Below are 17424 nucleotides of genomic sequence, written 5' to 3'. Positions count from 1 at the left end.
CTCTTAGAGGAGAGAGAGCTGGAAGAACACAGACACAGTTTCGTGTTCTGACATTGTCAAACTGACAAGATGACAAATTTACTTGTAGCATCAGGATACATAATCAACAGGAGAGCTGGCTGAAAAAAATGAACCCATTACTCTGAGTCCAGGGTAAAGACGAAAAACAGAGCATTGGAAAGCTCAATTACAGGCACTGTCTAGAAAAGGTTTGAAGCAGATTTAAGAATGGTGAGTAATACAGATGCGTGACAAAAGGAGGAAATCCATCACAAGTAATCTCTACTTAATTCTGTTGCTATTAGCTTTGGTTCTGTTTGAACACTTCAGAAACCTAAAAAAAAAAAAAAGCATACTAGAATAAGAACATGCTTTCTAATTCAAGGAGAAATTAGACTGCCCCTCAAAACTTGTCAGTGCCCTTCAGAATCCTTTATGCAATATTTTAAGTTTCACATAACTGTATATGTCAAACAAGTTTTCACTGTTTGAATGACAAAAAAGTCTAGCATCTGCAAGATGGCTCAGTGGGTAAAAACATTTGCTACTAAGTCTGACAACCTTACTTCTATTCCCAGGTCCCAGCTGGTGAAAGGAGGACTGGCTCCCTCTCACTCTGTACACGTGTGTGTACACACACACACACACACACACACACACACACACACACACACACACATATTTTTTTTTTCAAGATAAGGTTTCTTTGTGTATCCCTGGCTGTCCTAGAACTAACTATGTAGACAAGCTGGCCTAGAACTCACAGAGATCCTCCTGCCTCTGCTTCCCGGGTGCTGTGATTAAAAGAATGCACCACCATGTTTGTTTGTTTTTTTTTTTTTTTTTTAATATTTCAAGTCTGGTCACATAATATAAATGTACATGAATATCTCAGTATTTAAAACTATAGCCTCTGTATTTATAGCTTATAAAGTTACAAAGATTTTAATCATATAGCTTCAAAATTAAAAAAAAAAGAAATATATTTCAAATTCATTTATATAACCTGAATCTCTAAAGAGTTAAAATTCATTGAATTGCTTATGGCTTAGCAGGTAGACACTGACACCAAGCTGGACAATTTGAGATTGACTCCCACAGCCCACATGGTGGAAGAGAAGAACAGACTCTGGGAAGTCATCCTCTGACTTCCACCACAACCAATAATGGCATAAATGACACACACGGATGCTGTGGGATGGTCTGTATGTCAAATTACTCTGATTGGTCAATAAATAAAACACTGATTGGCCAGTGGCTAGGCAGGAAGTACAGGCGGGACTAACAGAGAGGAGAAAAGAAAGAATAGGAAGGCAGAGGGAGTCACTGCCAGCCGCCGCCAGGACAAGCCGCATGTGAAGATGCTGGTAAGCCACGAGCCACGTGGCAAGGTATAGATTTATGGATATGGATTAATTTAAGCTATAAGAACAGTTAGCAAGAAGCCTGGCACGGCCATACAGTTTGTAAGCAATATAAGTCTCTGTGTTTACTTGGTTGGGTCTGAGCGGCTGTGGGACTGGCAGGTGACAGAGATTTGTTCTGACTGTGGGCAAGGCAGGAAAACTCTAGCTACACATGGACACACAGAGAGATGAGAGATGAGAGATATCCGGGGCGGGAAGGAAAGGGGAGGGAAGAAGGAAGCAAGAGAGAGAAAGAGAGAAAACACAGTAAATAGAAACTGTACAACTGTTTTCTGTCAAAGTTTTTGGGTGCAAAGTGTCTATATTAGTTACTTTTCTCATTAGTGTGACAAAATACTTGAATAAAGCAAAAAAGTTTTTTTATCAGGCAATTTGTCACAGGGACAGAAAGATAGCCTTTTGTCATTAGCTATTACAATAAGCAATTTTTATTTAGCTTTTTTCACATCTCTTCATACCCAGTAAAGCTTTGAACCAGTCCAGTACCAAATCAGTAATATATACCTTATAAAATCATAAAATAAATGATTGTCTAATCTACACTTACTAGCACTACCACCAACTTCATTCACAGAATAAAGCCAACCAATAGGCTCAACACAGTCACTTGTAATAAAAATCAAATATAGTCTCTGTCCTCAAAGACATATAATCATGTGGGGGAGGGGTATACATGCATGAAGTGTACATGTTAACCAGAGAAGAGTATAATAGAAAATAAAGATACATTAAAATTAGTTATTACCCACCATAAAGCAAAAGCAACCAGAGTAAACTGAATGATTGTGCTTATGTTCCACTGAAATTTTATTTCTAAATATAAATAGTAGATCATATTTGACCATATACTAACTACTAAACTATACAGCGATGCATTCAAGGTTCTATATTTGTTCAGTAAATAGCTAAAGACTACAGTCTATTTTGAATCAGAAGTTCTGTCTTTTAAATATTCTTATATCACTATTTGCCCTTACAAAGCTATTATGTGTTATCTTATATTAGAGAACAAATCACTCATTTCTAGTTTTACAACAGACTATAAAGCCATACAATAAAGTTCTGTAGTTAAAAAAATTTAACATAAAGATCTCACAACCACTCTAAATGATGTGTATGAGCTCTCATATAGGATCTCTCTATCTGAGACTCAGATTTACTTAGTATTTTTACTTCTGTGTCCCATATAAGATTGTGGTTCAAAGGAGAATGAAATTATCATAATCATACTACCATACTGACAACCAAAAACAGATCCATACATTTTTATACTTAATAGCAACAATTACATCAAAAGAGGACTTTCAAAATAACGTATGCTCATATTTTAAATAAACTGTGTTTTAGGGCCTAAGATTAAAAATTCTAAACTGGATTTAAAAAGAGTAGTATAGACTTACTTAGGCAACATTTTCAACTGGTTTTCTCTAAGTTCTAGTATCTGGAGTTTAGTTAATCTGTAAAACAAAGAACAAATCAAGACAAAAGAATCAAATATAAGGAATTGAATTACCTTATGCCATATTCTAAAGTAAAGCAGCATTAACTACATAGTTACTACATGTAGTGTAATATTAAATGTGAAAGAAGAAAAAAAAAGAATTTTAATAGAGCTAGGCATGGTGGTGCAGCCTTTAATCCTGGTACTCTAGAGGCAGAGGCTTGATCTCTGTGAATTCAAGGTCAGCCTGATCTACATAGAAAGTTCCAGGGCAGCAGGGATTACATAGTAAGATTTTGATGAAAACAAGACAACAACAGACTCTGATCCTCAAAATCAAGAGGAAAAAAAACCTACAATTTAAAAAACATTTTTCATTTCTTATTACTGTATGTGTATTCTGCGTATGTGTGTGTGTTCATGTGCCACAGACCACATGCAAAGGTCAAAGAACAACTTCATGCAGTCAGTTCTTTCTTTCCACCTTTATAGAGGTTCCAGGGGTCTAGCTCAGAGTGCAGGGCTTGCATAGCATGTGCCTTTGCCTTCTGAGCCAGATATCTCACTGGCCACAGGTAAGCCACTTTAATACATTTTCAAAGGGACAAAGTGATTATCCCTAATTTTTCAATTCTGGAACGAATTCTATGCCTTTTACTGAAAATACCTACAAAACTGCTTACCACTCCAGGATTATAGGACAATAATGCCCATCTGTAAGAATAAATAAGTAAGGGAACATTGAGGACCACAAAGAAAAACTCTCCTGACACCTGAAGATGGGTACAGAAAGATGAGAGAGACCTCAGAAACACATGCCCCTTTCTTAAGAACTTTGATTTCTACAGGGAAAATAGCTAAATCAACTGTTAAGTCACTTTAGAATTTCAGAAATGCTAACACAGCATTCAATATCTTAAATACAGAGGCATTGCTCCCATTGAAACATCTGGTTCTGCCAGCCTTAAGAACATTTTTTCCCTTTTAAATCTGCATTTACTGTTTATTTGAGACAGTAAATCCAAGTGGAAATAATTCAAAAGAACTACAAGAATTTCAAAATGCTTGGAAATAATTAGAAAAGCCTATGAAATGCAATTAATAAGTATTACTAAAGTACTTTGCAGTTGTGTGAACTTTTCAGAAACTAACAATATAAATGTCTTTAGAATAATCTATAATTTACCTGCCAAAATTAGCTGGTAAGAATTCAAGGAAAGCATCATTCAGATATAACTGGGTCAGGTTTAGCAGCTGAGAAAACCCATCAGGGAGCCTGTATAAAATGTAAAAGAATTAAATTAAGTGCATATTTAAAATGTCAGTCTCTTGCCAAACATTTCACTCAGAATCTGTATAATAAAGATATCTTCTCAATAAATAAGTTACCTCTTCACTTTTATTAGCGATCTTTAAATTAAGCTCTTTTTTTTTAACAACTTACCAGTTGTAAAATTAGTAATTATGTTTTTGTACAAAAGAAGATAAAACTTGTCTTAGTATCATAAAATGTGCACAAAATAGTACATTTTGAATGAGCCATAAACAGAATTATATGTAGGGCATAACTATGAATCATCAGGTACCTTTCAAATATTTCTTATCCAGCATAAACTAACAGGACTATATAAAGAATTTCTAAACACTAATAATATAGCAAGATGAATGATTCTTTGTTGTGGCAATTGGTCCTTTAGGCTGTTAAGCTATAAACTTAAGACTCTACAAATTTAGAAGCCAGTAGTGTAAATACACACACACAAACACACACACACTCACATGCCCAAATGTCCCCTAATATTAAAGAGCCAACAGTAAAGAGCCACTGGGTTTATATTATTTCCAATTTCAACTTTTGGTCTTTAAATGATCGAGGCTGTAGAGCTTTATAATGAGCAAAGGAGAAATTGGAACAGACGAATGACAGATTAAGGTCAGGTAAGAACACATTTACATATGCTTATAAAACAAGTTACAGATGTACAACTTGATGCTAGAAAAAAATATTTTCAAATGAGTATTTATTTCATCTTTAGATATTTGTCTTGGATTGTTATAAGCATAAAATTCCATGACATATCAGACTTTGACTTGTTTATTTTTCCTTTACCTCACAATATTCCACCATCTTCAATACCAAGTAAAGCAACTCTATTTTTGGTAAAACTTACCATGGAATGAGTATTCTGGTTATTCTTTCAACATGGTTATACCAAGCTGTATTTCATTCTATTTACCTTTTAGCATCACTAACAATTCAATTTTGCGAAATTAAACAGCTTTTGGTACAAGGAAAACTTTGTTTACAGACATTACTATGATAAAAGAACACATAATCTCATGTATATGTTGTAACCAATCACCTGTATTTTTCCTCAGTTTTCTTTTAGTTTGTTTTCAAAGTGCCCCATCTGACTGCATGACATGTGCATATATTAGTCTCACTTTTTACTTTGACTATGAGATCTAGAACACACTCATTCTCTCTTTTAGATCTCAAATTTATATCTGTAATATATGGGTTAGGAAGATTATTAGGAGGTGTCCAAAACTGAATCTCCATGGAGGCAGAAAGATGACTTGACAGTTTAGGAGCATGGGCTTCTCTTCCAGAGAATCCAGGTTTGATGCCAGAACCAAAGGTGGCTCATTACTATCCGTTACTTGAGTTCCAGGGGATTCAAGGCCCTCTTCTGGCCTCCTCAGGTACCAGGCAAACACATGGTACACAGACCATGTAGACAAAACACTTTCACACACACTCATATTCATTCATTCATTGATTCATTCATTGATTCATTGATTCATTCTCTTTCACACACAGACACAGACACACACACACATAGGGGGGCACACACATGGTACACAGATATACATTCAGGTAAAACAGACACAGACACACACAGATACACACAGACACACACAGACACACACACACCAAACAAACAAACAAACAAAAAACTGAATCTCTGTATAACTAAGATTGATACAATCTACATTCTATTACTGCTCTATAATTGTTATAGTCAAGAAAGCAGCTTATAATTCAACTGAAAGACTTACTTAGAAATAGGGTTTACACTGGCCTCCACAATTGTCAAAACTTTACAATTTTTAATATTTTCTGGAAATTCTTGGATTCCTAGAAAACAAACAACCAAATTAATAGAATATAATACAGATATTTCAGTCTTGAGGAACAGGGGTATACGAAGGTCATAATAATAATAAAGACATTGTGGAGATTCAGAAACTAATTACCAGCTAATGAAGAACTGACATCAGTGCAGATCAGGCCACTTCCACAACCATCTGTCTATCTCCTTTTAGCTCTCTTTCATCTGCCACCTTATAGCTGATAAACTGATTAGTTTTCCTGCCTTTTCTTAGCACTTCTGGAAATCAGTACCTTTTCTATGAACTAGTTAATGATAAAACGCACAACATGTAACATTCTATTTTTCCCTCAGGCAAAAAGACAAGTGTGTTTAAAATGGTGGGCTCCAGATTGGGCTGGTCCTATGTAAATAAAGAATAGAGCTGCAAACAGACCTGCAGAAGGGAAGGATGGAAAACAGGGATGAGACACACCCTAAACTGTGCCTTGGGCAGTACTGTCCACTCTAAAATAAACATTCTCCAGTATCTTTCCATGTCTTCACTCTCCTCTCTTCACCCTCTTACTTCATATAATCCAATACATTCACAACGTAACTATTTAAGGGCCACAGTGACTCCTCACACTGTCATGTGCACATTTCACGAGACCTACTGGACATTTTGGTTCTGTGTGTTCTTCAGACCAAGTGAGGTAAAGAATTTTTTTAACTCCCAATCTGTTATAGACCTGTATATTAGAAATAGACTTTTAAATTATTTTAGTAAAAGATTCTTTCCCCACCCCCACCCCCGAGACAGAGTTTTTCTGTGTAATAGTCCTGGCTGTCCTGTAACTCACTATATAGCCCAGGCTGGCCTCAAACTCAGTGAGATGGGCCTGCCTCTGCCTCCCAAGTGATGGGATTAAAGACGTGTGCCACCACTGCCCAGCTTAAATTTTGGTAAAAGATTCTAAGCGTATACTCATTTCCTTAACTTATCATACCAAAAATACAGGAATAAATAATTTGTGAATTGGCAGCACACTACAGCCCAATTTTTAAGTACTAGTATCACTCTACTCTAAATGAACACTAATTATGGACTTTTGAAAAGCATCCCTTAAATAAATTTTATATAGTCTCCTTCATTAACACAATGATTATCCAACAGGGTTGTCACTTTAGGGTTATTTAAGATCACATCAATTTCATCACAAGAAGATTCTATGTTTAAAACAACAACAACAACAACAAACTTACTGTAACACTAAGTGCAGAGTTCCACATGATAAAATAAATGATGCAAAATCCACAACTAGTATATTATTTTGGTCAAAACTCACCAATAAACTGGGTGTGCTAGAAGGTGTTCTTAACATATGCAAGGTACTGGGTTTAATCCCCAGCATCATCAAAGAAAAAGAGTCACCAACAGACGCCAAAATTAGATTAAAAGTATAATAGTAATATTGGGGAAAAGTTTCCTCCTATAAGAAAGTTATAGAAGAACAAAGAATAACTAAATCTAATGAGTACCACCAAAATGAAATGCTTTAGACTTATTAGCACTTACCAGTTAGCTTTATCATGTGGCAACAGAAAAAAAAAGCAAAAGCATACAACTTGAATTTAATGATGGGAAGCATCAAAAAATAAAAATAAAAACCTTCTATTAAAGGAACAGTTAAAGAAATGCCAGTGTGATAAAAATTATCAAGAAGAAAAGGAAACCTGAGGAACTAGGAAGAGGAATCTGTCTTAAGAGAGCTGACTAAATGTAGCACATGAAAGCAACCAATTCCAATATGGATGCTGAGAATATATATTGCTGGTAAGACATAGCCAACTGTGGAAAAGAATTTGGTGGTTCCTCAAAATGTTACATATAAAATTACAAATGGCCCAGTAATTCCACTAGTAGGTATATATGTAAGAGCATGTAAAACATACGTTCAAATGAAGTGTTAATGAATACTCATATTATTTAAAAGAGCCCAGATTCCATCAATAAATAAATGTATAAGCATAATGAACAGAATAGAGTATATTCACACTATGGAACATCAACATATGGTACAACAAGGATGAGTCCTGAAAATATGCTAAGGGAAAGAAGTCAGACACAAAAGGTCAGACAGTTTTATTTATGTGAAAAATCTACAATAAACAAATCTTTGCGGAAACAAAGCAGATATGAGGTTACCTGTTGTTGTGTAGCTATTTCCTACAAATTGAAACTTTCAACTGAAGTTCACAGACTTAGAAGGCTCAGCAAACTTTGGAAAGAGTCACACAGGCTCTCCCCAAGACGATATATAAATAGTAAACAATATGGGGAAGAGGAGGCTGCAGTTCGGCTTCCCTACCAGCTGGGCAGGAAGCCAGCTGATGAACCGGCACTGTCACCAGCTTTCTGGTGATCCAACTGCCTAAGAAGCACCCTACACTTCTGTAAGTAACCCCAGGAAACTTACTGGGCTCACAACACTAGACCTTGGAACAATTTCTTTGGTCTGTCCATGGTGCACTATCTGAGGTGACAAAAAAAGTTTGCCCACATCTGCGTAGGAAAAAGTCACCAAACACCAGAGACTAGAGACGCTAGGCAAGAAAACAGCCATTCTCTATAGGATGATGAAAACATTCTATATAGGTACTGGTAATGGTGAAATAAAATTGAAAATGTGCTAAACTCTACCAAAATGTATAATGTAAGAGATCCTTTAGTTTTCAATATCTATATTATTTCAATATCCATATATTATCTATAATTCCAAACCTTGTCTGAACTTTACATGACACTTTTTAAATACTTACTAAGTTTGTTCAGGTACCTCAAGTTCAAAGACATCTTTATTTTATTACTCAGCAAATATGTTCCAAATACAAAGTGGAAGACATGAACTACACATACTAGGACTTTGTCAGAGTTGCACAGTACTAAGTGGGCTGGGGGGATGGCTCAGGCAGTAAAGTGCTTGCAGGACAAGAATGAGGGAGTGAACTGAGGTCTCCAGCACTCATGCAGAGAAGCCGGGAATGGAACCACAGGCCTGGAACCCCAGCTCTGGGAAGGTGGGGATGGGAAGAAGCCAAGGGCTTGATAACTAGCTATTCTAGCCAAATCAGTCAGTTCCAGGCTCTGTTAAAACCTTGACTCAAAGAAGTAAGGTGGCGAGCAACTGAGAGAGATACCTGACTTCAACTTATAACCTCCACACAAACACACATGTACAAAGACAGGCGAGACAGGCAGGCAAGTCGGCATGCACGTGCAAGTATGCAAGCACACACACACACACACACACACACACACACACACACCAATGTAGTAAAGAAAATTATCTTCCCACACTGTTACTTCCTATCCTAGTAAAGTTCTTTCTCATTATCTTTTGTCCTTTTTCCTACTCTTCCAGATCTCTTAAGGTTGTGAGGTATAACCAGGCCTCATTCTTGGGCTTTTCTCCCAGGCTTATGAACTTAGTGAATACACTAATCTTAGTCGTTACACATCATCTCTAGAGTGACAGCTTTCAAATGTATACCTCCAGAACTGGGTTGTTGTTGTTGTTGTTATTGTTGTTTCTCTCTCTTTTTTTTTCCAAGACAGGGTTTCTCTTTGTAACAGTCCTAACTGTCCTGGAATTCACTTTGTAGACCAACAAGGCTGGCCTCGAATTCACTGAGATTCACCTGCCTCTGCCTCCCAAGTGCTGGGATTAAAGGTGTGTACCACCACCGGCTGGCTCCAGAACTGTTTTTTGACTTAACTCTACACTCTTACAAATAACTGGATGAGATGTTAGTGTCTCAAACAAGAAAGCAAGCAAGCAAATAAATAAACGAAAAGCCTGAGTTCCTAAAACAGCCTAGACAATGGAAGAAAATCTTTGTCAGCTACACTTCAGACAAGGGCTTAATATCCTGAATATATAAAGAAGTGCAAAAATTAAACACATACACATATACACAAACCTGGAATCAAAAAGGTAAGTAGGTCAACGAGCTGAACAGACAGTTCTCAAAGGAAATACAAATGGCCATCAAAGTACGTACATTACAAATACTTTAAGAGCTACCTCATTCCAATCAGAATGACTACAGTCAAGAAAAATAAATGTGGGTGAGGGTATGGGGAAAAACTGATACAGTCACTACAGAAATCAGTGTAGAGGCTTCTCCAAAAACTAAAATCCAGAACTACCTAACAACTCCATGGCATATACCCAAAGGGCTATATCATACTCAGAGATACTTGCATATTCATATTTATCACTGATCTTTTTACAAAAGCAAGGAAACAGAATCCGCCCACATGTCCACCAGCAAATGGATGAATGAATAATGACAACATGAGATATAAACACAAAGGTATTTTTCACACACACACACACACACACACACACACACACACAGGCTCAGGAGGACAAGCACCATCTGTTCTCTTTCATATTCCAATGTCAGCTTTAAGCGTTCTTTTTATTTTATGTATGTGGGTGATTCTTCCCCCTGCATGTGTATCTGTATACCACATGCATGTCTAGTATCTAGAGGCCAAAGAAGAGCCTCAGATTCCCTGAGGCTGCAGTTAAAGCAGTTGTGAGGACTGCTCCAGGTCCTCTGGAAGAGGAGCCAATGCTGTTAACAGATGAGTCTCTCTCCAGCCCAAAGGGCCCAGGCTGGCCTCGTAACTTGTGAGCCTCCTGCCTCTTCTTCTTCAGCATATTCTACCAGTGTGAGCTGCTACAATCTGCCACATGCTAGCTTGGCTTCCAGCTGCTAAATCTGTGCATCTAGGGGAAGCAAATATGGCCACAGGGCAAGAAACTAGAAAGGGGCCCTTGCCTAGGAAGGCGAGAAGACAACAGAACATGAGATATTAATGTGGAAGGGGGAATACTGTGGGCAATAGAATACAGGCATGGAAAAGGAGGGACAAGGAGATGGAAGGATCTTGGAGGTGGAAGGATCAACCAAAATAAAGAATGTATGAAAATGTAACAAGGAAACCTGCTATTTAGCAGTTTAATTGAAAACTATTCCTGAGGTGCCCCTTGAAATGGCAGTGCCTACCAATTTCTCCATCTCAGCTGATAGCGATCTTTTTTTTAAAATTAAATCCATTTAATTAAAATTAACTAAGACCTACAGTTTATCAATTTTGACGAGTATGCTACACGAAGGGAACATATTTATAACTGGGAAAGATACATAGAAACTATACTCTCTTCATTATTTTTCAGTAAATTTCAATTTGTGGTTTTTTTGTTTGTTTGTTTGCTTCCTTCCTTCAATAAACAGCATTCCGAATTTTATTGAAGGAAGGAAGAGGTCTTAAATACCGGCTTACAGCACAATGGGAGGACCTCGGAGGGCAGAAGTTCGCTACCAATGTTTTACAATCTTGCATCTAAGCTATTAACGCCCATTATGCAGGATACACAGACAAGGATCTTCCCTTAAGCATTCAGGAGGGTGGAACTGGCAGGGAATTAGCATAGAGAGGATATTAAGGTCAAGGTCAGCAAGCAAGGCAACAGTTACCCAAAATGGGGGCCAGGGCCCTACAGGTCCCCCTTTTACTAAAACATGAGCTTCTGACTTAGGTTGCATGGGACGTCAGCAGGTCACCTTACCCGTCATGGAGACACCTGCCCAGGCCACACAGGCGCTCTGTCCTAGGTTGGTGAGCGCCCCCCCAGGCATTACCCGTCTCTGAATACTCATCATCATACAGGCTCAATTGTGTGTGAGCTGCAGAGGTAACTGCTGCCAAAGATATCAAAGTGGCACTGGGCTTGCAATCTGTGTGTTTGACACAGAAAAGACCAACAGAGGTCCTATCCCACCCATAGCCAGTAGGCTAAAGGCAACTGAGCCATTCCTTTCCTTAACGAGCCTTACTGCAAACTGGAGTCCTTGTAAGATGGTATCCCAAAGGCAAATGGAACCTGAGTTTATACATTTTAATTTTCAAAGCCAATCGAAATGTATATAACTATTGAATTAAATTTATCATGCCCAATAGAATGAAAGATTAATTAACTGTGGTAGCTACACTTTTGCTGCCAGGGTCTCCACTGTGCTAGCTGTAGTAAGCAATTGTGAAATGGTAATCCCAGAAACAGTAGCAGCGGTGTGCACCATTGTTATAACAGCAACAACGGCAGCAGCAATGTCAAATTCTCTTCTTGTGGACATCCACTGGCATGGATACAACTACAGGAACATGAACTGCCAAGGCCTATTTTCCTTGATCCCAGCACAACATAGGCTGGCAGCTCTGCAAAAGAACAACTAAGAACTATAAAGAAAAAAACAGACAGCTCATAAGGAGCATAAATAATGGTCTTACAATGGTTACATTCAGGCTCATAAATTTTAAGGTATCTTCAAAGGGGGGTTAAACAAATTTCAGGAGGCCAATAAATGTTGCACATAGCCACTCCTGAAAAGTAGGTACTACACCAGCTTGAAGAGGATTGTGAAAATGAAAAGGCTTAGCTGGCATGCTACAGTTAATAAATGGAGGTAAGTGACCTTCAGGGTTATCCTTAATCTCCAAGGTGTCTAGGTGACACTTTCTCAAACATACTTGAAAAAGCAGTTACCATACATTACCTTCTGGAGAATGCAAAAGCATGGCTACAGTTCCTAGGCTTACATTAATGCTTGCCAAAGCTGGCCATATTGGGCTCTCAATCCCCATTGGCATCAGAAGGGGAGAATTTTTCATTAAGGCCCAATAGGTCTCTGTCATGTTGGGTTTCAGCAGCAGCCACAGGGCGCACACACACAGCACTCAAGAATCCAAAGAGGAACCTCATTGTCCTGAGGAAAGACATAAGCAGAACCCCGGGCCCACACCAACACCAGATCGGGTCTCCTCTAAGTGCTAGTAGAAAGATCCTTCCATTGCTCCTGACGGTGATTTGCAACAGGAGACCTCCAGTGCTTACCTGCAGTGGATACTCCAGCAGAATTCACGGATAAAAATTTAAAATATATAAAACAAAGGAAAGAATAGAATGTGGAGAAGAATGATAAGTCCCCAGTTCCCCCTTTTTTTACTCGAGCAAAATATGTTTGGTTTGGCTTCTTTTTAAACAGTTCAAATTTTTCTTTTATTTTTTTTTTTTATTTTTCACTTTTTCAAATTAATCAATTTACCCACCTTTCTATTATCAGCTTGATACAGTATGTATTCCCATCTTAACTGTGAAATGTTTCATTGAGGGCTGCTCAGTAATTGAGTAAAACCAAAACTTATTATAAGCCACAGTCATCCTAGGGTCCTCCATGCTATATATATAGTTTCCATGGTTCTGTGGGTTGTAGTCTGATTGTTCTTTATTTTATATCTAGAATCCACTTATGAGTGAGTACATACCACGTTTGTCCTTTTGGGTTTGGGTTACCTCACTCAGAATGATTTTTTTCTATTTCCATCCATTTGCCTGCAAATTTCATGCTTTCATTGTTTTTCTCTGCTGAGTAGTACTCCATTGTGTATATGTACCACATTTTCTTAATCCATTCGTCAGTTGACGGGCATCTAGGTTGTTTCCAGGTTCTGGCTATTACAAATAGTGCTGCTATGAACATAGTTGAGCATGTATCTTTGTGGTATGAATCAGCGTTCCTTGGGTATATGCCCAAGAGTGGTATGACTGGGTCTTAAGGTGTTTCGATTCCTAATTTTCTGAAAAACCGCCATACTGATTTCCACAGTGGTTGTACAAGCTTGCATTCCCACCAACAGTGGAGGTGTGTTCCCTTTGTTACAGATCCTCTCTAACATTGACTGTCATTAGTGTTTTTGATCATAGCCATTCTGACAGGTATAAGGTGGTATCTCAGAGTTGTTTTGATTTCTTTTTTTGATTTTGATTTGTTGTTGCATTTCTCTGATGATTAAGGATGTTGAGCATTTCTTTAAATATCTTTCAGCCATTTGTGATTCTTGTTCTGTAAATTCTGTTTAGCTCTTTAGCCCATTTTTTAATTGGATTGTTTAGTATTTTGATGTCTAGTTTCTTGAGTTCTTTATATACTGTGGAGATCAATCCTCTGTCAGATATGGGGTTGGTGAAGATCTTTTCCCATTCTGTAGGCTGTCTTTTTGTCTTAGTGACGGTGTCTTTTGCCCTGCAAATGCTTCTCAGTTTCAAGAGGTCCATTTATTAATTGTTGTGCTCAGGGTCTATGTTGTTAGTGTTATATTTAAAAAGTGGTCTCCAGTGCTAATGCGTTCAAGACTACTTCCTACTTTCTCTTCTATAAAGTTTAGAGTAACTGGATTTATGTTGAGGTCTCTGATCCACTTGGACTTGAGTTTTGTGCATGGTGATAGATATGGATCTATTTGTAATCTTTTACATATTGACAACCAGTTATACCAGCACCATTTGTTGAAGATACTTTCTTTTTTCCATTGTATAGTTTTGGCTTCTTTGTCAAAAATCAGGTGTTCATATGTGCATGGATTAATGTCAGGGTCTTCAATTCCATTCCATTGGTCCGTATGTCGGTTTTTATACCAGTACCAAGCTGTTTTTATTACTATAGCTCTATAGTAGAGCTTGAGGTCAGGGATGGTGATGCCTCCAGAGGTTGCTTTATCATACAGGATTCTTTTAGCTATCCTGGGTCTTTTGTTTTTCCATATGAAGTTGAGTATTTTTCTTTCCAAGTCTGAATAATTGTGTTGGGATTTTGATGGGGGTTGCATTGAATCTGTAGATTGCTTTTGGTAAGATTGCCATTTTTACTATGTTAATCCTACCTATCCATGAGCATGGGAGAGCCTTCCATTTTCTGATATCTTCTTCAATTTCTTTCTTTAGAGATTTAAAGTTCTTATCAAAAGGTCCTTCAATTGTTTAGTAAGTGTTATCCCAAGGTATTTTATATTATTTGTGGCTATTTTAAAGGGTGATGTTTCTCTGACTTCTTTCTCAGCCCTTTTATCATTTGTGTATAGGAGGGCTACTGATTTTTTTGAGTTGATCTTGTATCCTGCCACTTTACTGAAGGAGTTTATCAGCTTTAGGAGTTCCCTGGTAGAATTTTGGGGGTCACTTATGTTTACTATCGTATCATCTGCAAATAGTGAAAGTTTGACTTCTTCCTTTCCAATTTGTATCCCTCTGATCTCCTTTTGTTGTCTTATTGCTCTGGCTAGAACTTCTAGTACTATATTGAATAATTATGGGGAGAGTGAACAGCCTTGTCTTGTTCCTGGTTTTAGTGGTATCACTTTGAGTTTCTCTGTGTTTAATTTGATGTTGGCTGTCGGCTTGCTGTAAATTGCCTTTATTATGTTTAGGAATGTTCCTTGTATTCCTGATCTCTCTAAAATCTTTATCATGAAGGGGTGTTGGATTTTGTCAAAGGCTTTTTCAACATCTAATGAGATGATCATGTGGTTTTTTTCTTTCAGTTTGTTTATATGGTGTATTACATTGACAGATTTTCGTATGTTGAACCATTCTTGCATCCCTGGGATGAATCCTACTTGGTCGTGATGGATAATTTTTTTATGTATTCCAGGATTCGGTTTGCCAATATTTGGTGAGTATTTTTGCATCAATGTTCATGAGGGAGATTGGTCTGTAATTCTCTTTCTTTGTTGCATCTTTGTGTGGTTTGGGTATCAGGCAATCTTGTCTTTCCAGTTGCATGATAAAATCGACAAGGTTATTTGTAACTCTCTTCTCACGTTCACATACAATCCATCATGAAACACTGATTCTACCTTCAAGGATATCCAGTCTACCCACACCCATCTCTACCATTATTATCTCCAAGAACTAAAACTGTATTTGAATTGGTTGTGTTTTCTACCCATGTTCTCACAGACTCTTCATATACATAGCTAAACCTAAATATCAATGTTCATACAAATGCCTACAAGGCCTTACATTATCTGCTTCTATAAATCCCAACCTGTCTTTACTCCTAATATAATTTCATTTAGCTTATTACTCTGTTTTTACTACCCTGTCCCTATGTTTATCATGCATGCTATGGATACTAGAACCTTATAAAAATTAATGCGCTAGCTATTTTCTCTTTCTAGTGCATTTACTTCAGGAACCTACAAGGCAAAATTCCTTACTTTCTCAAGTCATATTCCCAAAAAAGCTTACTCTCAAAGTACAAGTGTTATCTAGTCTGAGGCAGAAGAGAAAGACAGGGAAAATTAAGGGGACAAAGGAAAGAAACCCCAAACTCCTAGATCCTTCCTCAAGGACTTGAGACAATAATAACTTTTGTTTTGCCATTCCTATAGACAAGATTTATGATAACCAGTCCAGAGTCTAAAGTTCCAACAAAATTAAGAAACTTTGCTGTAATGGTTACCTATATAGTCAGTGTTGCTTTTAAAAAGACATTTTAAGTAACAATATTAAAATACCAATAAATCATTCTTATAGCCTAAACAGGTATAACCAACTATGGCCTTTGTCCTTTCACAGCTATAAACTAAAAAGAAATGTATGTATAATCTCACAAGAAACTCCATTTATAGTAAAAGATGTGTCCTTTCTGTGTGGTGTGTTTTGTTTTTAAGGAATGGTCTCACTCTGTAGTTGAAGCTGTCCTGGACTCACTGTGTAGCCCAGACTGGCTTAGAAACCATGCACTCCTGTGTGTCAGCTTTCCCAATGCTGGGATTACAGGCATGAGTGACTGTACCCCACTTAAAAGACATGTCTTAACCCCCTTGTGTAATCTTTCTGTTCCATGGTTTTACCTGATTATTCTATCCAAGGCACTTCAGAAACCACCCTGGAATCTCACATACCAAAAAGTACAAGGAGAATGGAAAGATGATTCATTTGCGACAGAAGCATGACATTCTGAGTTCAGATCCTCAAAACCCACATTAAAAAAAAGCTGTACATTGTGGGGCACTGGTGGCATATGTCTTTAATTCCAGCCCTCGGGAGGCAGAGGCAGAAAGATTTGTGAGTTCAAGGCCAGCCTAGGCTACACAGTGTGTTCCAGGGCAGCCAGGGCTACACAGGAAAAACAAAACTATGAACACCTCAAACCCCATGCTGGGGAGGAGGAGATTAGAAGGCCCCTGGGGTTTGTTGGCCAGCCAGTATAGCCAAATCAATAACCTCCAGGTTCAGTTAGAGATGGTGTCTCAAAAAATTAGAAAGACAGAGCTCAAGTGTGGTGATGCACACCCTTACTCCCAGGAGGCAGAGGGCAGATGTAGGCAGATCTCTGAGTTCTAGGCTAGCTTGGTCTACATAATAAGTAACATGGCAGCCAAGGCTACAGAAAGAGACCCTGTCTCAATAATATAACATAAAATGATTGAAGAAGATATCTGACATTGATCTCCGGTTCTATTACACATGCACATTAACATACATACATAAATGCACAATAAAATAAGAGGGGGGAAAAGGTCTTTCAGCAACCTTTTGAGGTA

General features: G+C 37.7%; 1 protein-coding gene across 9 annotated transcripts in view; it reads right to left on the bottom strand.

Annotated features, from left to right (window-relative positions):
* The window catches only part of Erbin (erbb2 interacting protein), a 108594-nt gene that overhangs the window by 49486 nt on the left and 41684 nt on the right, over positions 1-17424 (bottom strand). For all 9 annotated transcript variants that reach the window (XM_028883748.2, XM_028883792.2, XM_028883777.2 and 6 more), the window contains 3 exons: positions 5932-6010; positions 4055-4144; positions 2828-2884 (listed from right to left, as the gene is read on the bottom strand). In XM_028883748.2, coding sequence (XP_028739581.1) covers positions 2828-2884; positions 4055-4144; positions 5932-6010 — 226 coding nt within the window. The remainder of the gene's footprint in view (positions 1-2827; positions 2885-4054; positions 4145-5931; positions 6011-17424) is intronic.

Source organism: Peromyscus leucopus, chromosome 11 (assembly GCF_004664715.2).
Source record: "Peromyscus leucopus breed LL Stock chromosome 11, UCI_PerLeu_2.1, whole genome shotgun sequence".
Lineage (NCBI taxonomy): Eukaryota > Metazoa > Chordata > Mammalia > Rodentia > Cricetidae > Peromyscus > Peromyscus leucopus.
Note: the sequence above shows the minus strand (reverse complement) of the source record. Positions and strands in the feature narration are given on the sequence as shown.